The sequence below is a fragment of the Thalassophryne amazonica genome, chromosome 6 (assembly GCF_902500255.1).
Source record: "Thalassophryne amazonica chromosome 6, fThaAma1.1, whole genome shotgun sequence".
In the NCBI taxonomy this organism is placed as follows: Eukaryota; Metazoa; Chordata; class Actinopteri; order Batrachoidiformes; family Batrachoididae; genus Thalassophryne; species Thalassophryne amazonica.
The window spans coordinates 102,095,532-102,119,566 of record NC_047108.1 but is presented as its reverse complement, the minus strand read 5'-3'; the positions used below and the strand labels follow the sequence as shown (position 1 = coordinate 102,119,566).

General features: G+C 38.4%; 1 protein-coding gene across 1 annotated transcript; it reads right to left on the bottom strand.

Moving 5' to 3' along the window:
- Window positions 1–1,537: 1,537 nt before the first annotated feature.
- plp2 (proteolipid protein 2) lies at window positions 1,538–20,704 on the bottom strand. Its single transcript, XM_034172992.1, has 5 exons — window positions 20,522–20,704; window positions 4,444–4,599; window positions 4,223–4,321; window positions 3,200–3,296; window positions 1,538–1,899 (listed from the first exon to the last, which is right to left on the bottom strand). Exons 1-5 carry the CDS (start codon window positions 20,615–20,617, stop codon window positions 1,886–1,888), a joined length of 462 nt encoding a protein of 153 aa, XP_034028883.1. The 5' UTR covers window positions 20,618–20,704; the 3' UTR covers window positions 1,538–1,885.
- Window positions 20,705–24,035: the final 3,331 nt, after the last annotated feature.

Below are 24,035 nucleotides of genomic sequence, written 5' to 3'. Positions count from 1 at the left end.
AATATGAAATTGGTGATACGCATGTAAAATGGACACTTACTATCCAAAAGGATTTCCCTAATCTGCCTCACTACAATAAAGCAAAAAAAAAAAATTATAATATATATATATATATTAGCAAGAACTTGTCAACTCAACACTTAAAAAGTGCAGACTGAAAATATTTTGCACTTTAAAAATGTGTTAGAGATGCGAGAAAAACAAAACGTATCACCTGAGCATGAGCCAGAACAGACGGGTAAAATATGTAAGTTAAGTAAATTCTTTTGGCTTCTCCCTTTTTCACTTGAAAAAGCAGCTGATCCGATATGCACCTGCTGCAACTCAAATATAACAAGTGGAACAGTGATCTTTTATTTGGTGGAGAACAGACCTCAAAGACTCACACAATGAAAAAGAAAAAAAAATGCAGTCTTGCAAAGTTTCTCTAATTTCTTGCAACAACATCCAATATCCACTTATGTGAGGCACAATCACCTAAGTAAGATTTCAGGATGCTATAAGAACTTGTTTTTAGGTAACACCTGTTTAAGATTTTGTTAAGTAAAAGTCTTGTGAACATTATGACTCGTATCTGATTCACAATAAGTTTCTTTTAAGCTCCTCTGTTGATTGTACATGATGTAACACTTTCTTAATACTACTAAAATTAATGTGAAAATCAGTTTCCTCACCTAGTTTTAAGAGCTTATTTCAAGATGTTTTTAGTTGTTTTTCTCTTTTAAAGATAAGTTTTCATGTTTAAAAAATAGCCAATGAACAAGTGAAAACTCACAAGATTTCTTGCAGTAAGGTACTGAAATTACTTGAGAATACTCATTTTGGTCTTTATTTTACGAGTATTAAGTGTTCCATCTTTTACAAATACCAGCAGCTGAAACATTTTCTGGTGAGTCATTTTAAAAAAAAAGCTTGTTTATTCTCAGATATGACTCAAACCAACATGTTTCCAGGACTTTCCCTTATTATTTAAAAACAAAGTTTTTATACTGAAATGTGACTTGCTCAGTGACTAGGTCTTGTATTAAGTGTAGATTAGATATCTTGACTACAAATGAGACAAACATACTTGTTTAGATTTTGCAGTTTGTGCTTGCAGTGTAGCGATGTTAGCTCTTAAAATAACAGGAAACAAAAGAAAAATGATCAGTGATGTTGAGTCACTTCAAATGTTTAACGACAAAATTGCGTCACATCACTGAAGAACCGTTAGCTGAATCAGACTTTAAGGCACGAATTAACAAAGTGGGAAAACAAGAGAGCAATGCTGGAACACCAGAGAGAAGGAAATATTTCACCAGTGAAGAAAATGAAATGTCATTGTATTTAAAAAATAAAATAAAACTGAAATTAATTAACTCAACAGCATAAATATGTTAATCCCTAAAGCACCATTACTTCTTAGTCCAAATTCAGACAGTGAACCTGACAGCAGACGTACGACAGCAGTCCAACAAAAACTAATTAAGCTGCTTGATGATGTCACCTTACGTTTTATTTTGCTTTTTATTTACAGCTGTCCCTTTAAAAAAAAAAAAAAGTCTGACCAAACTCTGAGCAATCTGTGATATTTTGAAGTTGGAGTAAAGGTTTCTGAAAGGACTGAAGCATTACAGATCCCACTCACGTTCCAATTCACCTTCACTGCACTGACATTCTAATCTTTTACTTACACCAAACACTGACATGCTCTCTCTTTTTTTTTTTTTTTTTTTAAACAGTCCACCCTTGTTTCTGCTACACTTTTTTTTAAATACATATCTATGTAGTCTGTAAACACTTTTATCCAAAGCGGCTCACGATCACACTCTTCTGTTAACTCCTGCACAAACGTCGTTTCCACTGTCTGCTGTTTACTTAATAGGGATTACAGGTATGTTGGTGTTTAGACTCTGTCATCTGTCAAAAAACAAAACAGAGGAACAAACAAAATTAAATTATTCTGATGTTGAACATAGTTTTTAAAAAAAGGGGGTGTGCTTAGAGTCCCTTTATTCAGAGAGTGGCGACATGACAAGCTGAGGGAAAAAAAAAAAAAAAAAAAAAAAAAAAAAAAAAAACGGGCATGTGACTCATGGTGCCATCTTGGGGCCAAAATAGCATTTGTTGTAAATGTAAATCCAGCTATTTTATTCATTTATTCATGGAAAATGCTGAGTTGCTGTGCATTTATGCAGAAATAGACACAACAAGAGCTTCAAGATGTACAGATTACCTTCAGATCCGAACAGAAGAAGAATTTGGGAAAATAAAGTCATCCGTGTAGGATGGAAGCGACTTCATCGTCAAAGCTTTGAGAGGTAAATTTAGTGTTCAATCCCATGTACAGTAAAACTCACCTAAACAGTCATCGTATTAACCGGATATTTACAATCACCAGACAAAAAATTTGCAATGTTTTTGTATTGTTTTCCATGTAATAAACACAGTAAATAACAGATTTTGCATCACACTGGATAAAATGTCCCGTCAGATCGCAATGTATTTCCATTAAAAACCCAGATCAGTCTGGACGTGCGCAGTAACAGAGGTACAAAATTAAAGTTCAGCACTCCGACACTCGTGATTTGCGTAAAGTGGGGCCAGAGTCATTTCTGTGATTAAAAGCCCGTCCATTTATTTTTTTTTCACACCGTGCTCAGACTCGGACCCGCAGCCTGACATGCACCTGTTAAATGAGAGTGCAAAAGGCTGTGATTCAACACTTTTCTACTTTCACTCTTTCCCTCATATTTAAAAAGTTTTTGCAGTGTGCATGCCGATTACAAATGGAATGGTAAACTGCAAATTTACAACAGGTTGTCGTAAAAACAGGAAATTGTACCTAACCTTTGAATTGGAGGTGATGATTGTAGAAAGAAAAGCTTGTTGACGTCACATCCAGAATAAAGCATAATCCAGCGACGGAGAACTGTCACGCACGTTGTTGTCATGACACAGAGTTACAGAAGCATAAATCAGGCTTTAAATAAATTAAATAAATCATCATGTAAATTTGATAGCTTAGCTATTTTTATATTTATTTTGATAGTACCTGTACCTGGATGTGTTGCTGTATGTGGTTAACTGATGAAAAAAAAAATGTTGAACACACAAAAGGTTCATTCAGTAGTTCAGCACAGTTGGCCGCAAAACGGCACCATGTTCTCAGTTGTCGCTACTCTGTGACTGAAGGGACTCTAAGTGCGCTGGATCTCACCAGTAGAAGCTGCAGTGTGCTGTCTGGTGCTCTTAATCTGAAGGAAGATGGTGTAGGTGTCGTAGGCAAACAACAGAGCAGCAAGCAAACTAAACACCTACAAAAGACAAGCCAGGCTCAGAGGAGTAAAACTGTCACCACAAACAGCACGCATTCAACAAAGACAGACACATTCCTGTATAATTAAAACTAATCAATAAATCAAGAGATACACTGATAATAAAGCACCCATATACACAACCAGCTCAAATCTAGGCTCAAGTCTGTGATGAGCCTTCAGGCAAACTGGAGCTGAAATGTTAGGTCTTCTCTTTAAGAAGCGCTACACACAGTTTCTCCAATCACAGCCACAGAGTTAACATGGTGCCTTGGTGGCTTCCCTCACTAGTCTCCTTGTAGCATCACTAAGGTTTTGAGAACTGCCTCATCCAGACAGATTTAACATACAGCACCATACTGTTTGTATTTCTTCATGATGGATGTAAATAAAGACATACTCAGTGACTCAGAAATGTTCATGTGTCCATCCTGATTTGTGCAAAGAAAACTGTGATTATGATTTTAAAAAATAACCACTTGATAATTTGTACTCAAAATAATTTTTACATTTACAGAGGTCAACTCTGTGCAGCCTCTAAATAAAGAGGCACTGTGTGTATAACTAAATGGCTTGAATTCCTAAATGGGTAATGGGATATTTTTAATTAAACCCCTTGAAATGAAGTTACAGTCACTACAGTCACATGATTGTTTCATTTCAACTCCACTGTGGTGATTTGAACAAAAGTTCAAACACTGAGTCACTGCTCAAATACTTATGGACCTGCTAACTGTAACACAGCTAAAGAGGAAGGAAACAGAGAGATGACTTTAACTCAATGCAGAATCTTCTTCATATTTATAAAAGCAGTTATATGTACCATATGCATGCTTTGTTTGGGGTTTTTAACTGACAAAATAAACAATATTTTGTATTTCAGTGTTTTATTCAGCTGATAACTGAGTTGGCGTAGTGTGACTGACCGCGCCTGCGATACGTGCTCCATCATTGTGTCCTCCAATCACACCCGTTAGAAACACGATGACATAGAGAATGGCACCGATGCCAGCGCGGATCAAGTCCTACACACAAGAGGAAAAGAAAAAGCGCATGAAGGCATTTTTGATGGTGAAACATTATGCAACACGTGAAAGCATTTTGCAATTATGTGCACAAGAGTTGCAAGAATCGTAAAAGGACTTACAGTCCACACCCAGTTGATGATTTGGATCTGCTTGTCCATATCCATCATGAAGATGCCAAAGAAGATCATGGCAAAGATCATCTCGCAGATGGCCACAGCGGAGTAACCGCCGGTATAAGACGCAGCATAGCAGATGATGACAATGAAACTAATGAACTAAGAATGAATAAGGGAAAGACAAGGAATAAAAACAGGAGGAAAAGTTTGACATTAGAAACATTTTATGGTACATTACTGGTGCTACTCATCATGAATTTGGAGAATCCTCAAGAAGTATGTGATATCCCAGAATACACCTGTCAGCAGCACTTAAATTCCTCCCCCTTACTAAGCCTGTGCATCAACAGAAATTCATGGCTTTCAAGTAAGAATAAAATTAAACAGTCAAACAGTGAATGATGGGAATCAAACTCTGTCCTTAGGATACATTAAAAATAAATAAATGTCGAGAGGTCTAGCCAGTCTTTGACCAGAAAATGTTTGACAGCTTACTTGTAGCATTTCCTGGTACCTTTGGCTCTAATTTAAGATAGAATTTTAAATGGGAAAAAAGGTTTTGTTTATGTAATCCTACCACAGTGTTGCAAGGCTTGATCATTACAAAAAAAAAAATCCATCACAGAAATGAAAATAGATCACACAGAAAAAGACCACAACGCCACATGCAGACTCCATGAAAACATAAATATTGTTTTTGATCGTTTGATAGACAAGCTTTACTGAACATACATACAAATTGTACGTAAGGCAATAGGATCCATTAATTAAACAACTGCAAATTAGAAAGAACACTACGCTCATACGGCCGAGGGTATTTTAGCATAGCGTTATATTTTAACAATCAGACGGTTCAGTTCTTGCTCCTCAGATTCAGTTATGTGGAGTTGATGTTTGTTAGGAAGTCCAGAATATCCGGTCCTGAACTATCTCTCCACTCAGCAGCTTTGCCTTCAAAGTCTTCCTTTATTCTCTCCATCCACCTAAATTTCAGCCTAGCCTTCTCTCTCTGTGCTTCCTTTTCTCTGTGATTCATTTTGATGAAATAAATAACTATTTATTTTACCCAAATAAATGTCAGGTTTTCAAATGTGAAGATTTGTTGCACCTGAAATTCTCTGGACTGCAACCAGTCCAGAGAATTTCTATGCCTTTCACAACATTTTACACTGTTGTGAAAGGCATAGAAAATATGCAGACCATAGCTCAATGGTTTGAGTGGGTGGTCCTACATCTGAAGGGTCAAAGGAACAAATCCCTGTTACTTGTGTCTTCACACTAGTGTTCCTCCACTCAAAATGCTGTTAATTATTTAAGTCAGCTGATGAGGTCTGAGGACCTTTCTCGAACCAGTCAGGCAGACACGGGTCACATAACTTCCTTGCATGTGACAGTTAACAAGAGGTAAAAATCAAACATTACATTCTACATTTATTATTGACCACACATATGACTGAGAATTCTGTAGTATAATACCTCCACTGAACAGACAGTCTGCCACATGCTGCTTTTATCCCAGATCTACAGTTTGCTCCATCAACACATTTTTCCATAAGAGGGGATAAAAGTAAGAGAGCATTGCCCTCGGTGCATTCCTGTGAAGCGCTGCCAGTGTGGAGAAATCATAAGCATAGGCAGCCTACAGCTCAGAACCTCTTCTCAATACTGCCATTGTTACTGCTGTCAAAGTGTGTGGGCAAACACACTGACCCAATATTTCAATAAAGATATCCATTTACAGCAATTTGCTGAATTATTCCATAAAAAATACTAAAACTCACATTTATTGATAAACTCTGGTTATGAGAGCTAATCAGCGATCATTCAGTCAGTGGAAAAACAACCAGTATATTATACATAATCACAAATAATTAAATTCTGACAAGTTCTTTTTTCCATTCAAATTGAAGGATTTTTCTGTTTACTGTAAGCTACATATTTTAACTGTACTATACCAAAATAACTGTTTTCAAAAAAAGTTTCAAACGGATTTAAAGTGGACATCCTCTTATTTTTAGTTTCAACTTTATATGATTTTTAAGTAGATTTAGATAGTTGTACACCCAGCACAGGCTACTTCAAGAGGTTTAATTCTGATTTAAATGAAGCCAGCTCAAACGTAAAGGTGCCCTGACACGTGCACGACTTTGATCCACACATTTGCACGTTGTGATGATCCCACCCGCTGTGTTCCCAGATGGATGCCGTGCTTTGTTCCACTGGATGCCCGGCGTGTGCTGGACGCTGCGTATATAAAATAATTATTTCGTAGCGGATGACTCATTTTCTCTCTGAGTTGGCTGTTGAACATGCCCCTTATCGCTTCCAGAATCACAGAGGACCGTTCCAGCAGCAGCTTTCCTCTCTCTCTCACATGCACACGCTTAATGAGGTGGAAAACGCATTTGGAACAGTCTAAAAAGGTAATTATTTGTAATGTTAATATTGTAATGGCTTGGTAAAACAGGTTACATGTTCTTTCCTTCTTGTGAACAGCTGCAAAAGTACATTTAACATCTCATTATAATCGTTCAGACGAACTGCGCGGTGATGCGGTGTGCTGACGCAATCACTCGCACACAGTGTTTTTGAATTGTTTGTGTAATGTTCACTTGAAGTTCACTTAATGCGTGATGGAGATTTTGAACATTTCAAATTTTTCTTTGCGCATGTGCACAAAGCTGCGCACAGTTTACGAATTTGAGACGAGTTTCCTGCACAGCGGAGTGCGTGCTCAAAGTCATGCAAGTGTCACAGCACCTTAAACAAACAGCTGTTTTAAGTGGTTTGAAACATCCCAAAAACCAATGGTGGACACTGAAATTGAAACTGCCTACATCTGAGAAACAGGTTTCAGTCATTTAAAAATCAAATAAAATGTTTTCTGATTTAATTAGCTCTAATCTGGTTTTCAAATTCTATACCAGCCTTTCTCAAACACTGGTCCACCATGGACCACTGGTTGTCTGTGAGCGACACCTAGTGGTCTGTGAGTATATTGGTGAAATATCACATTTTAAATGAATATATTATTTTAACTGAAGTGATTCTCAAGCATTTAAAAACAACTCAAAAAGTCTAATGGTTACATATATTATTATTTTCATTATTAACGCAACTTGAAAGTAAATACAACATCCAGTGTTACTTGTCAGACAGCCGAACTTCGGGTCACTTTCACAAAATGAATAGTTTCACTTTGCAGCAACTGGTAATTGTGTTTTATTTCTACATGTGTGTATGCGAAAGCTACACAAAGTACTCTGATTTTGGAGCAGTGTGACCATGAAGGCTTGGAGAGAAGCAGCATCGGCTTACCTGCAGGATTGTCGATGGACAAATGAAAGAATCAAGAAACATAAATGAGACACTGGTAAATCAGATGTTTAATGTCCACCATGTCAAACATTTATAACTTAGAAATATCAAAGTATACAAAGGCCGAAGCAGTGTCGGACAGCAGGACGATATTCTTCATAGTTGTGGTGTGCCACTTCAAGAGAAGTAGAATAGCGGGATGAAGTTGGGTTGCATGGTATTATTTATTTACTTACCATAGTTTGTCCAGTCTAGTTTACAATTATTGGATATATTTTATGAACACTGCAACCAGACAGAAGTATGGCTGACTATAAATCTTTGCAAAATAAGCCAATAATAATTGTGCGCACCCTACGGCAGTTTGTAGATGACTATAAGTGACACGGAGAATTGGACTTAAACCAGTCATAAACTGGATTAAGCTATCCAAATTAGATGTATATTAACTGGTTGTAACCATTTACTATATAAAAAACAAAAAAAACAAAAACAAAAAAACAGGCAAACATCTTAGATTTTTGAGGATTTTGCATAAAACGTAACTTGAGACTTCAGCCTTGGTGATGAGAAATTCTGTGTGGTATTTATTTCTTGGCATACATTAATTTATCAAATAATCACAGAAGTACAATTTACCCATAATGAAAGTACTTGTTAGTTGCAGTCCAAGAAGTCACACCTGAATTCAATCAGCATAAATAAATCTGGAATCTGCGACATTTAGCTGCATCCCACAAAAAAAAAAAAAAAAAAAAAAGCACATAGTGCACATTGCAATGTTTTATTTTCAGACACAGACAAGTTGGCAGTGAGTATAAAATCACTACCATCTACATGATATGTGATGTAAGTGACTTGACGCCAGCCCTGCATTTGTCACTACTGCTTCACCTCCTCACAACTGTTACACAAATCTGCAGCAGCGTCACTAGTTCATCTGTTCTGGTGACTGGCACAGAGTACCTCTGTAGAGTAGCGGGTTGGTCAAGGCCAAGGACCTACACAAAAGAAGCTCTATTCTGGTCAGGGCCGGCTGCTCAGAGGGCAGCAGCGACTAAAAAGGCCATCACACAAACACCCACAACACAAGAGCGTCTCAGAACAAGAAAGGCTCTGAGATGTTGACACTTTTATGTTTACACGTCGCTGCTTTAAAGACACAGCTAGGATCTATTGCATCAGTATAACAAGCTGCTCATTTAAACTGGAGGGAAAGTGTTGTGAATGGGTTGACTAATTATAGTCAGTAGCAACATGAGCGCCAAGAGCCTGTCAGTGGTGTGGATACACCAAACAGCAACAGTTGCTAGGGAAATGACTAACATTTTAGGGCTTTTTTTTTTTTTTTTTAATTTTACAGCTGCACTGAAGCACATACTACGAGTTCACCGGTGGGGGAAAAAATGGAAAATTCTGTTTAATTTCACTACAGTTGCAATTTTCCCTCCCAGCTCAACTTTCATCCTCCACCCTACCATTAACAAAGCAAACAAGATAACTTGACCACAACTGATATGGCCATTTTATATTCTCAATATTAACTGTAAAGGTAAAAGATCAGCTCAGAGTGTGACTTAGCCTGAGGGTTTAACTGCTAGGCTACAGGACAAAGAAAGCTGCACTAAATAGGTGTGTAGCCGAGACTTGACGCACCAAGTTTTTTCCAGCAGCTTCAGACATGTTTAAAATGTACTATATACTACAGAAGTCTATTCAGGTCAATTCTGGTCATATATTCCTTATAGGTTTTTCGGTGCAAATTCTAGAATGTATGAAACATCAACCCTGGCTACAGTGGTTAAACATCCTATTTCCAACATACGTGTAATACCACTGACATCTGTCTTCCTGTGTTACACGCACCCTGACTCACTTCCGAAATCAACCATCAGTTACAGCTTCCTTCAAGTTGATCAGGCTCCAGCAGAGGTGTGTCTGTGTGTGTTAGTATATCCTATAAGCCCAAGGGTTTGGAAATGTGTACACATGCACCCTATAAATGCAGTGAGTGAACAAATGAATGAAAGCATCCATAACCTCCAAGGTGTTAACACAGCACCTCATAAACACACAGCTAATGCTACCATCGTGCAATTCAACAAATTAAAAAGACCATACGAGTACATCCCCCATCGCATACAGTGCACATTAATAAACCAGATCAATCAAAATAAGCAACTTTGTTTTGCCTATGTAATATCCCATAGACATGGCTGCCACCTGCTGGATGGTTAGTGGATACTGGATTGAACTGGATAATGGATTCATGACAGCTTACTAGCAGCTGTGCTCTTCGGTCAGTGAGACAGAGACAGCTTATGCACAGAAATGCACTAAATCAGAGAAATAATGAAGTATGAACTTAGCAATGACAGGAAAAGTAAACAAGGGGGATTGTTGAGCGAGGGACAAAGACAATGTGGCCCATGAAAGACAGAGAGAGAGAGAGTGTGAGAGTTAGCACAGAGAAATTTACTAAATCAAACTATTATTTTCTGATTATTTAACAGTGGCTACACTTTAGAAGTCAAATAGCATGGTCAGAAAGGATCTTGTAGCTGAAGAAGACTTTATCCTTATCGGTTTGTTCATCTCATCCAGTGCTACCCAATGTGGGGCCCTCAGGCTGTGTTTGGTTCACTTCCCAGTGTTTTGGCCCATCAGAGGGGGGGGGGAAAAACCAAATCCTTTGCAAATTAATAAATTGCTCTGAAGAAGCTCAAACAATAATGTTTATTATTTTGAGATCTTATTTCACATTAAGATGACTTTCTATAAAATATTAATTTAATTGTATATATGTAATTCACATTTTGATCCATGGCTTTCCATCATTTATGAACCCTCAAAGCAAAGACTTTGGGCCCTCCACTGTCAACATACAAGTGCTGTTGAAGTTATAGCTTGAAATTAGCTATCAGTTTATTTCATTTCTACAGCTTCGGTCTGGTAGCCACGAGGACACTGACACTGCTGCTCGTGTGACACAATATCCATTACTAACATAACACAGACTGCTGCTGCTGAGATAATGGAGCGCGCTTTGTTCCAGAAAGCATGTCTCACGTAAAGTCCAAAATTTCCATTACATAAAAAAAAAAAAAAAAAAAAGAATAATGAAAAACACACACACACACACACACACACACACACACACACAGAGCGAACATCATGAATCATGGACCACCAACATCAGCGGACCTGTTTACCCATTTTATAATGAGAGCAACAAACAGGGTAGACTACAAACTAGAAGTAGTAATCCTGTAGTATAATATTTGAACTCTTTGCAGGCTGTTTGTTAAAATCAAAGTAAAAGCCAGAGTTTTTTTTTTTGTTTGTTTTTTTTTAAATACTAACTATAAGCAAAAGACTTCTGGTCAAAACAGCTGACGCGTGAAGAAATCACACTCCTGTGAAATGTAAATAAAAGGCTTGTGTAAAACTGGTGATCACAGACAGCAAAAATAACAAGTCACCACAGACAGGATGCAATTGTTCTGTGCCAGGATGGTTAACACACTCATAACACAAATAATTCAATTTTTTTAATGATGATGAGGACATAACTACCTGATGTGCTGTAATTTTTCCCATTTCTACCCTTGAAAGTATATGTATTTTTGTTAAACAGCAGAAATAATGTGGGAACAAAGAGAAAAGTGATACCCATCACATTTTTTTTATTCCCATCTTAAAGCGAAATTAATTATTGATTAACTGGTATAATAAAATGTAACAAAATGGGGAAAAACTGTCCAGGTTATTATCCTACAGCACAAACTGATATCTTTAAACAGTTATTTCCTTTAAAGAAAAAGCCAAGAATTTTTTTATTTTTTATTTTGCAATGATACAGACAGAAATGGGGAAAATCCTGACATAAAGAAGACTGAATGAAAGCCAGCTTAGCATAGATGTCAATGAAAGACCTAATTTGAATTTTACAAATACTTTCACTAAATATCTATATAAATAAGTAAAGAACAATATAAAAAAACTAATGTTGCACACAGCTTTAAAATAAAGGCCAACCTGTTTATTTTGTTGGGTGACCAATCAATAATTACACAAAGACAACAAAAAGTACATAAAGTGCGTCCAGAAAGTATTCACTGTTCCCACATTTAATGGTACAGCCTTATTCCAAAATGGAGTGAATTCATTTTTTTTTCTCTCTCAAAATTCTACTCACAACACCCCATAATGGCAATATGAAAAAAATTTTGTTGGAAAATTTTGCTCTTTTTATTTAAAAAAAAAAAACGCCTTTGCTCAATACTTTGTTGATGCACCTTTGGCAGCAATTACAGCCTCAGGTCTTCATGAGTATGATGTCACAAGCTTGGTGCACCTATCTTTGGGCAGTTTTCCCCATTCCTCTTTGTAGAACCTCTCAAGCTCCATCAGGAGTGTCGGTGCACAGACATTTTCAGATCTCTCCAGAGATGTTCAATTGGATTCAGGTCTGAGCTCTGGCTGGGCCACTCAAGGACATTCACAGAGTTGTCCTGAAGCCACTCGTTTGATATCTTGGCTGTGTGCATAGGGTAATTGTCCTGCTGAAAGATGAACCATCACCCCAGTCTGAGGCCAACAGCGCTCTGGAGCAGGTTTTCAACCAGGATAAGATCAAATAAGATAACCCTTTATTATTCCCACAACGGGGAAATTTACAATGCTACAGCAGCAAGGGGATAGTCACAGAACAACTGTGCAAAGTATGCAGAAATAATGAAAAAGTAAATACCAAAAACACACAGAAGTCAAGTTCTGTGCAGAATAACAATATATACCATAGAATACACTATTTACAAGAAAAAAGATGCATCATGATATTGCACGAGTGTTCAAGTGGAGTGCACAAGTCATTATTGCACAAGAGTGTGTGTACATTGCTGCATTTAGCTTCCCCTCAATCCTAACTAGTCTCCCAGTTCCTGCCACTGAACAACATCCCCACAGCATGATGCTGCCTCCACCATGCTTCAGTGTAGAGATGGTGCCTGGTTTCCTCCAAACATGCCTGGCATTCACACCAAAGAGTTCAATCTTTGTCTCATTCAGTCCAGAGAATTTTGTTTCTCATGGTCTGAGAGTCCTTCAGGTGCCTTTTGGGAAACTCCAGGCGGGCTGCCATGTGCCTTTTACTAAGGAGTGACTTCTGTCTGGCCACTCTACCATACAGGCTTGACTGGTGGAGTGCTGCAGAGATGGTTATCCTTGTGGAAGGTTCTCATCTCTACACAGAGGAATGCTGGAGACAATGACAGAGTGACCATCGGGTTCTTGGTCACCTCCCTGACTAAGGCCCTTCTCCCCTGATTGATCAGTGTAGACAGGCGGCCAGCTCTAGGAAGAGCCCTGGTGGATCCAAACTTCTTCCATTTATGGATGATGGAGGTCACTGTGCTTATTGGGACCTTCAAAGCAGCAGAAATATTTCTGTACCCTTCCCCAGATTTGTGCCTTGAGACAATCCTGTCTCAGAGGTCTACAAAGAATTTCTTTGACCTCATGCTTGGTTTGTGCTCTGACAAACAAACCTACCATCCCTGGATGTCAAGACCAGGCACCTAAGTGGCTCTACACTACTCTACTCTTCTTTTTTTTTAGATATACCTTAGTATACACTAGAATTCTACCTTAGAATTGGAATGTATTATAGAAGACATACCTTACTGAATTTTCATGCACTGTCAGCTGTGGGACCTTATATGTAGACAGGTGTGTCTATTTCCAAATCATGTCCAATCAACTGAATTTACCCCAGGTGGACTCCAATTAAGTTGTAGAAACATCAAGGATGATCAGTGGAAACAGGATGCACCTGAGATCAAGTCTGACCATCATGGCAAAGGCTGAAAATTTATGTACATGTAATTACTTAGTTTTATTATTTTTAATAAATTTGCTAAATAAATGGACTGGATTTATATAGAGCTTTTCCATCTGCATCAGACGCTCAAAGTGCTTTACAATAATGCCTCACATTCACCCTGATGTCAGGGGTGTTCATTATTATTTCCTCAGTCATTCCCTGAAAACTTGAGGGACCCCAACTTGTGTGTGTTACACAAAAATGGACAAACACTACAACTTGTGCCATATTGTTTCTTTTTATTCACCTCTTTTTGCTCTGTATGCACCACTCTGCTTTTAATCATTGGTGATTGATCTCTGCTCTCTTCCACAGCATGTCTTTTTCCTGATTCTCTCCCCTCAGCCCAACCAGTCCCAGCAGAAGACTGCCCCTCCCTGAGCATGGTTCTGCTGGAGGTTCCTTCCTGTTAAAAGGGAGTTTTTCCTTCCCACTGTCGCCAAGTGCTTGCTCATAGGGGGTCGTTTTTAATTATTGTATGGCTTTTGCCCTACAATATAAAGCACCTTGGGGTAATTGTTGTGATTTGGCGCTATATAAATAAAATTGATTTGATTTTGATTTACTCAAATAAGAGACTCAACAAACTTTTAAAACTTTATCTACTTAATAACTTGTGTACCATCTGTCACCATTTGTTGATGTTTGCACCCCTTTCCACTCTTCCTGGACCTTCGCCTCTGTCTCTTTGAAATTCCTTGGGACAAATCTGGCACACACCCCACTGTGTTGTCCCCCTTCCTGGGCCTACCTCAACCCCTTTTTTTGTGAATGAATGTTTCCATCAGATGCATAAGCACCTAACTCCTCCTCCTCACTTATTGGGACAGCCCTTTCGTCTTCCCCTTTTCCGAGGTATTGCAGAACCGCTGTCATTTTCAACACTTTCTGCCTTGCATTTCATGTGCAAAAATCTTTTAAAAAAACAAAACAAAACTTTTTCACATTGTCATTATGGGGTATTGTGTGTAAAATTATGAGTGGAAAAAATGAATTTCATCCATTTTGCAATAAGGCTGTAACACAACAAAATGTGGAAACAGTGAAACACTGTCAATACTTTCCGGATGCACTGTAATAATCAACCCTGCTGTTGACAGGTATTGCAATTTGCTGCCATGTCATGTTTGTTTCAAAGGATACACAATAGGAATTATTGACATGACATAACACGGTGGTTTCAATAGTTAACTCTAATTAATAGGGGTGTAAAAATACACCAGCTCCACCATACAATATACCTATCATGATTTGATATGTGTTATGATACATTATTACATTATTATTCACTCTAATTATATCGTTACTTAAACAGAAATAAAGGTTCAACTTTAAACAAATGATTCTGAACCATGAATTGAAATTCTTTTAACTGCTTCCTATTTGCACATTTTTACAAATAATTTCTGGTATTATTCTTCAAGAGATAATCATTTTCTTTGATGGTAAGGTCAGGGAGCATGTGCAGGTGTTATATGTCACCACATCAACCAGAAGACAGAACTAGCCTGGGTCCTGGATGGCAATCACCCAGCTAGATGCCCATCCCCACTTCTTGAAAGTAAGCATGAGCGTCCCCTGGGCCTTCTCCAGTCATTCAGCTGGTCAACCCTCCTGTGTGCTGGATCATGCTCAGAGAAATATGGCCAAAATGTCACACCTGACATTCCCTCACAATGCAAGAGATACTCCTCCTCTTAATCTCCCTAAATTACAGTTGATTTAACACAGTTAATCCAGTGGGACAAGGATTTTCCAAAGAGACTTACGACCAAAGACAACTAGTCTTCACCTTCGGCCAGAAGATAGTAAACACGTCTCACAATCAGAGTAAAACAGGAAGCAACAGCACGCTAGCGACTTGGACCTTTGTTCTCCAACAAAAGCAATGGGATCACCAAACATCTCTGTCCAACAACCCAAGTGAGATAAGATTTTAAGGTTCTGCTACTAGTCGATAAAACTGTTCACAGACTGGCAACTCCCTACCAAGCTGACCTAATTAAACCTTACATACCGGCCCGGGTTTTATGTTCTCAGGGTGCAGGACTACTTTGTGTCCCTAGGGTGAATAAGAAGTCTGCAGGTCATAGAGCTTTCTTTTATCGTGCCCCTGTTCTGTGGAATGATCTCCCCGCGTCAACAAAACAGTCAGATTGTGTGGAGACTTTCAAGTCCAGACTTAAGACGCACTTATTTTCCCTTTTGTATGGCTAGCATACTAGCATAGTATAGTTCTGCACTTTTTACTCTTTTAAATCATTTTATTAGGAAACGGAGCATGCCACGGCCTCAACTTTACCTAAATTCAGGGTCTTTTAGTGAAGCTTAAGGCTAGCGGCCGGCAATCACCTGAGTATCCTGTTTTTCTTGTTGTTTAATGCTATCAAATTATACTGTATTTCTTGTCTTTCTGATTCCTGATTCTGTTTTTTCTTTCTGTTGAAGGTGCAGCTCCATCCAGAGATGGGTGTGGTAGTTGTGCTGAAGACCCTCCTGTCCTGTGCACCAACAGCATTTCTTGTATATTCATTGTCAATTGTTCTGTAATTTGTGTCTGTAGCATGGCCCAAGTAGAGGGTCACCCCTATGAGTCTAGTCTGCTTGAGGTTTCTTCCTCAGAGGGAGTTTTTCCTTACCACTGCTGCTCTGGGAGTTAGTAAGGTTAGACCTTACTTGTGTGAAGCACCTTGAGGCAACTCTGCTGTGATTTGGTGCTATATAAATGAAAATAAATTGAATTGAAATTGACCTCATCACTCCATGAGCTCTTTCCAGACATCTCTCCATCTCAAAGGCTGAGGACACAGACACACGAATGTCCCTATTAAGGTGAATGAATGTCTACAGAAGTTTGACACTCTCACTGTACACAGACACACTTGTGATGAGCCCACAAAGTCAATGAATCACTGGATCTTAAGTCTTGATCCAGGACAGCTGCAAACCCAGAAACTATGATGCTTTACTCAGCTTCTCAAGTGCTGCAACCAGGATAACCACGGTTTCTGCAAAGATCACAGCACTGTGAGAAATCGAGGTCAGCAAACTTTTCCTTGCCAACAAAGCCACTTAAGCCGCTGCTTTCCACAACCCTACGCCTAAACCATCATTATTTTCAGGGGAGTACAAAACCTATTATAGAAGGGGGGAATGGGTGTTGGTCAGTCAGAATGTACTTTTTAAAAATGTAAAAATTATGATTTCATCACTGATTCTCACTGAATGTATCCAACCTGTTTGTCCAATTTCTTATATTTTACACTTTTCAACTGAACAGATGTTTAACAGTATTACTAGCCATGCTAAAAATGCTATTCCATGGGGCAACATACTCAACTGACTAGATATTTTGAGGGTGTCACGTCACCACTATAATAATAACCTACCAACACATACTTACAGTTACCATAACAATATCCACGACCTTTGAAAAAAAAGGTTTCTCCACACACGCCATTTTATTTAATATGGCATCCAGAAAAGCTGACTCCACATTGAGAGTAAAAACATGCTGAGTTTGTTGAAGTTTGACAAAATTGAGAGACAATTTTTTATGGATCAGGCGGGCTGAGATTCAAGCCGACTCTGATTCAAACGAAACATGGCTCAGAGATGGAACCTACCAAGAAACTAATTTTCCCAAAAACACTTTCGACCGAAAACCAAACGGTGACTTTACCAGGGGTCATCAAAGTTCAAGGCAAAAATATGCAAAAACTGATATTTCATTTAATTCCCATCTTCCAAGTGGTGTAACATTCAGCTCCCCATGCTACAACCCTAATTCCAATGAAGTTGGGACGTTGTATAAAATGTAAATAAAAACAGAATACGACGTATAATGATTTACAAACCCTCTTCAACCTATAGTCAATTTAATACACCGCAAAGACAAAATATTTAATGTTCAAACTGATAAACTTTATTGTTCTTGTGCAAATATTTGTTCATTTTGACATGGATGCCTGCAACACGTTTCAAAAAAGCTGGGATGGGGCAACAAAAGACTGTGAAAGCTGTGAATGTTCAAAGAACACATAATTTGAGACAGGCGAGTATCATGACTGGGTATAAAAGGAGCATCCCCAAAAGGCTCAGCCGTTCACAAGCAAAGACGGGGCGAGGATCACCACTTTGTAAACAACTGCGTGAAAAAAATGGTCCAACAGTTTAAGAACAATGTTTCTCAATGTTCAACTGCAAGGAATTTAGGGATTCCATCATCTACAGTCCATAATATAATCAGAAGATTCAGAGAATCTGGAGAACTTTCTACACATAAGCGACAAGGCCAAAAACCAGTACTGAATGCCCATCACCTTTGATTCCTCAGGCGGCACTGCATTAAAATCCAAGATCATTGAGTAAAGGATCTTACCGCGTGGGCTCAGAAACACTTCAGAAAACCTTCAGAAAACTATTGTCAGTTAACACAGTTCGTTGCTACATCTACAAGTGCAAGTTAAAACTCTACCATGCAAAGCAAAAGCCATACATCAACAACATCCAGAAATGCCGCAGCCTTCTCTGGGCCTGAGCTCATTTGAAATGGACAGACGCAAAGTGGAAAAGTGTGCTGTGGTCTGATGAGTCCACATTTCAAATTGTTTTTGGGAATCATGGACGTCGTGTCCTCCGGACAAAAGAGGAAACAGACCATCCAGATTGTTACCAGCGCAAAGTTCAAAAGCCAGCATCTGTGATGGTATGGGGGTGTGTTAGCGCCCATGGCATGGGCAAATTACACATCTGTGATCTCACCATCAATGCTGAAAGGTACATCCAGGTTTTGGAGCAACACATGCTGCCATCCAAGCAACGTCTTTTTGAGGGACATCCCTGCTTATTTCAGCAAAACAATGTCAAGCAACATTCTGCACGTGTTACAACAGCGTGGCTTCGTAGCAAAAGAGTGTGGGTACTAGACTGGCCCACCTGCAGTCCAGACCTGTCACCCACTGAAAATGTGTGGTGCATTATGAAGCGCAAAATACGACAACAGAGACCCCAGACTGTTGAACAACTGAAGTTGTACATCAAGCAAGAATGGGAAAGAATTCCACCTACAAAGCTTCAACAATTAGTGTCCTCAGTTCCCAAATGCTTACTGAGTGTTGTCAGAAGGAAAGATGATGTAACACAGTGGTAAACATACCACTGTCCCAGCTTTTTTGAAATGTGTTGCAGGCATCCAGTTCAAAATGAGCAAATATTTGCACAGAAAGAATAAATGTTATCAGTTTTGACATTAAATATCTTGTCTTTGTGGTATATTCAACTGAATTTAGGTTAAAGAGGATTTGTAAATCATTGTATTCTGTTTTTATTTACATTTTACACAATGTCACGACTTCAGTGGAATTGGGGTTGTAGTTTAACTATCATATGACTTATGGAGGCAAACTCTTTCATCTTATATACATATTTGGTTGGGGGATCTATGGCGCTGAATATAGGGGGCACTCAAAAGTCTGGTCATTTTGCGAAATTGGCTGTATTTTACCTCTTAAACCCCAGAGTCCCCAAATTTGGGGACTTGCCCTGTTTTGGAACATTTGAACACTCAAAACTAACCGATGCTGACACCAACATACACTTATTATACATCAAAATGTCAAGCGAAGTCTCCTCGACAAAAGTATCCACTTCAGTCACATATCAACTAACCACAGCTGAAACGCCAAGCAAATAAAGACAAATTGGAATTAATTTTTTTGGAAAATAAACCTCATTTACTCCTACCAAGTATTATTTACTTTAAATTTTTTGGCATCCACAACAACCCCTACGTGCGTGCATGCGTGCGTGCCTCACGCTCTATGACTGCTGGGATAGGCTCCAGCCCCCCGCGACCCTTAATTGGAGTAAGCGGTTGACGATGAGTGTGTGTGAGTGTGTGCGAGTGTGTACATACGTATGCATGCATGCAGCAGTCACATGTGAATATTAACTCTTAACATTTGGCTCTTCGGGCCAAATGAGTGTAAGTGACAGGTGGAAGCCTTTAGCCTCTCTTCTTGATCTCCAACCCAAGACCACATGCTTGCCATTTCTTACTTGACTCCCTTACAATATTAAGACAGTACATCTGTGAAAATAAGGGTTTAGACAAAATAATAAAAAAAAGGCTTGACTAGATGATGTGTTGCTTTCCGTAGCCGGCGATCAATGTACGGCTACACAAAACAATGCTTACTGCTAACCCTATATATATATATATATATATATATATATATATATTATAATGGTTTTAACGGCTACGGTGCTCTCCGTAGCCGTTAAAACCATTATAAAATATATATTATAAAATAAAACCATTATAAAATTATTATAATGGTTAAATTAATAAAACCATTATAAAATAAACCATTATAAAATATATATTATAAAATAAAACCATTATAAAATTATTATAATGGTTAAATAAAACCATTATAAAATATACATTAATCCAATGGTTTTAACGGCTACGGTTAAAACCATTATAAAATATATATTATAAAATAAAACCATTATAATGGTTAAATTAATAAAACCATTATAAAATAAACCATTTTAAAATATACATTAATCCAATGGTTTTAACGGCTACGGAGAGCACCGCAGCCGTTAAAACCATTATAAAATATATATTATAAAATAAAACCATTATAAAATTATTATAATGGTTAAATTAATAAAACCATTTTAAAATATACATTAATCCAATGGTTTTAACGGCTACGGAGAGCACCGTAGCGAAAGTTCCTAAAAAAAAAAAAAAAAACAACTACATGATCCCACTCATGTACCTATAAAGTACTACGTGCCCACTTAAACCTTCGTAGCACGTTATAAGTATCTTTTAAGTGAAATGAATGAGCTGAGTGTACTTACTATTTCTGCTGCCAGAATGATTCCTTTTTGAGTCTTCACGTAACTTGTCAGTCTGTCCACACAGCTCGCACCGGGACTGCCCGCTGTATCAGCCATTATTTCAACGCCAACTTACAGACCACACGTTATTTTATAATGGTTTGTTTTTTTCTGGTCGACAAGATTCGACGAGCGACGTCTGGAAGGAAAAAAAAAAACTTTGTCTCGAAAGCAGTCTTCTCTGCTCTTCCCGCTCAGCTCGGTGACTGTCAAATGAAGCTGCTTCGTGCGTTGGAAAAACTTCGTCGAGAGGAAAACGCAAACTGTTTTCTCTGCGAGCTGCACAGTGAGTTTGCTGAGGAGGAGCTGACAGCGGGGCGTTGGCTTTAACTTTTCTCAAGGGAACCGCTGGCGCTGGAGCCACTGCTCATGTGACGTCAGAGACGAAACCTTATGAAACCCTGTGTCTAACTCACGACACTGTTTCAGTGTTGGTATCAAAGAGTATCGACTCTCTGTTCAGTCCAGGAAGAAGCACGTTGTTGTCACGTGCGCATATTATAAGCGTTTTTTGTTTTGTTTTTTTTGTAAAAACCACTCAATTTTGGGTGGCTTGCTAACTCTAGCTAAAAAATAAGGATTAAATAAATGTGAATGAGCAAATATCGCCCACATACATGTATTAAATTTGTATTATTATCAGAAATCTTCTTTGCAATACAATGAATTTTTTACCTACCACTAGATGCCAGTATTTCATCAATGTGCAGTCAGTCAAGGTCATACATTATGCAGTACATTTTACACTTAACGACAAATATTTAATTGACTCATTGACTGACTGCAGTAATCATATGTATGCGCTGCTATTTCTATCAAAAAATAATGACACAAACAGCAGTCACTGCGAAATTACCAACAAGGCTTCAAAAGAAACTTAATAGGCACGTGTACCTTAATTTCATTTTACATGTTAAAAGATGTCAACATGGCCCAAAATAAGATGCTCGCTGGTCCTCACCTCTGTCTATAAAAATCCAAAATTTCACAGCTGAATATGCAGTAGTTTTATGGTGTTATGGAAAATTTTACACACCCACGTGCTCACTGGCTGCAATTGACTGCATTCAATTTCAATGAAATTAAATTTATTTTAGCGCCAAATCACAACAAAGCTGCCTCAAGGTGTTTCACATGAGTAATAGTGGTGCAGCAAAGCTAAATTTCAAACTGTTAAAATTTGAAAAATTTGAAAAAATTAAAAATGACAAGCTGTTCATTATGTGATAAAAGCATGGAATTTGGCACACATATTCTAAATTAAGTAGAGAAGCTTGAATCTTCGACTGGACTGGGTTGCTTGATGCGAGGACGTTTCGCTTCAGATCGCAGAAGCTTCCTCAGCTAAAATTCTTGCTCTGGTGGTCTGACTTCTGTCTTGACTCTTGTAGAGAAGAATAATCAAGAAGTCACAAAAGCTGGAGTTTTAAACCTAACCAGACCCCTCCTACCGAGAGGCAGACTGCTATAGGCTAGTGACTAAACAATAGCTCTAATTAGCACCTATTGTGCTCGACAACCCCCGGCAAAAATTATGGAATCACCAGCCTCGGAGGATGTTCATTCAGTTGTTTAATTTTGTAGAAAAAAAGCAGATCACAGACATGACACAAAACTAAAGTCATTTCAAATGGCAACTTTCTGGCTTTAAGAAACACTATAAGAAATCAGGAAAAAAAATTGTGGCAGTCAGTAACGGTTACTTTTTTAGACCAAGCAGAGGGAAAAAAATATGGACTCACTCAATTCTGAGGAATAAATTATGGAATCATGAAAAACAAAAGAACGCTCCAACACATCACTAGTATTTTGTTGCACCACCTCTGGCTTTTATAACAGCTTGCAGTCTCTGAGGCATGGACTTAATGAGTGACAAACAGTACTCTTCATCAATCTGGCTCCAACTTTCTCTGATTGCTGTTGCCAGATCAGCTTTGCAGGTTGGAGCCTTGTCATGGACCATTTTCTTCAACTTCCACTAAAGATTTTCAATTGGATTAAGATCCAGACTATTTGCAGGCCATGACATTGACCCTATGTGTCTTTTTGCAAGGAATGTTTTCACAGTTTTTGCTCTATGGCAAGATGCATTATCATCTTGAAAAATGATTTCATCATCCCTAAACATCCTTTCAATTGATGGGATAAGAAAAGTGTCCAAAATATCAATGTAAACTTGTGCATTTATTGATGATGTAATGACAGCCATCTCCCCAGTGCCTTTACCTGACATGCAGCCCCATATCATCAATGACTGTGGAAATTTACATGTTCTCTTCAGGCAGTCATCTTTATAAATCTCATTGGAACGGCACCAAACAAAAGTTCCAGCATCATCACCTTGCCCAATGCAGATTCGAGATTCATCACTGAATATGACTTTCATCCAGTCATCCACAGTCCATGATTGCTTTTCCTTAGCCCATTGTAACCTTGATTTTTCTGTTTAGGTGTTAATGATGGCATTCATTTAGCTTTTCTGTATGTAAATCCCATTTCCTTTAGGCGGTTTCTTACAGTTCGGTCACAGACGTTGACTCCAGTTTCCTCCCATTCGTTCCTCATTTGTTTTGTTGTGCATTCTCGATTTTTGAGACATATTGCTTTAAGTTTTCTGGCTTGACGCTTTGATGCCTTCCTTGGTCTACCAGTATGTTTGCCTTTAACAACCTTCCCGTGTTGTTTGTATTTGGTCCAGAGTTCAGACACAGCTGACTGTGAACAACCAACATCTTTTGCAACATTGCATGATGATTTACCCTCTTTTAAGAGTTTGATAATCCTCTCCTTTATTTCAATTGACATCTCTCGTGTTGGAGCCGTGATTCATGTCAGTCCACTTGGTGCAACAGCTCTCCAAGGTGTGATCACTCCTTTTTAGATGCAGAATAACAAGCAGATCTGATTTGATGCAGGTGTTAGTTTTGGGGATGAAAATTTACAGGGTGATTCCATAATTTATTCCTCAGAATTGAGTGATTCCATATTTTTTTTCCCTCTGCTTGGTCTAAAAAAGTAACCGTTACTGACTGCCACAATTTTTTTTCCTGATTTCTTATAGTGTTTCTTAAAGCCAGAAAGTTGCCATTTGAAATGATTTTGGTTTTGTGTCATGTCTGTGATCTGCTTTTTTCTACAAAATTAAACAACTGAATGAACATCCTCCGAGGCCGGTGATTCCATAATTATTGCCAGGGGTTGTAGCTAGCAACCTCCTAATGACAGGGCAGCTGTCCCTCCTAATGATGGGACGGACCCTCTCCTAATGGCTCCCTTGACGACTCTGCTGATGACGTGAATGACTCATTACCATGAACAAAAGACTGAAACTGCTTTGACCTGAGTACCCCATTGTAAACATGGGATAAAGCGTGTCTCAGACCCCCTCCCCGGTTAAGGCTGGGTTTCATTACCCATTAACTAATGTTTATTTTCAGATATGGCACCATCCTGGAGCTGACCTCTAATGAGCTCG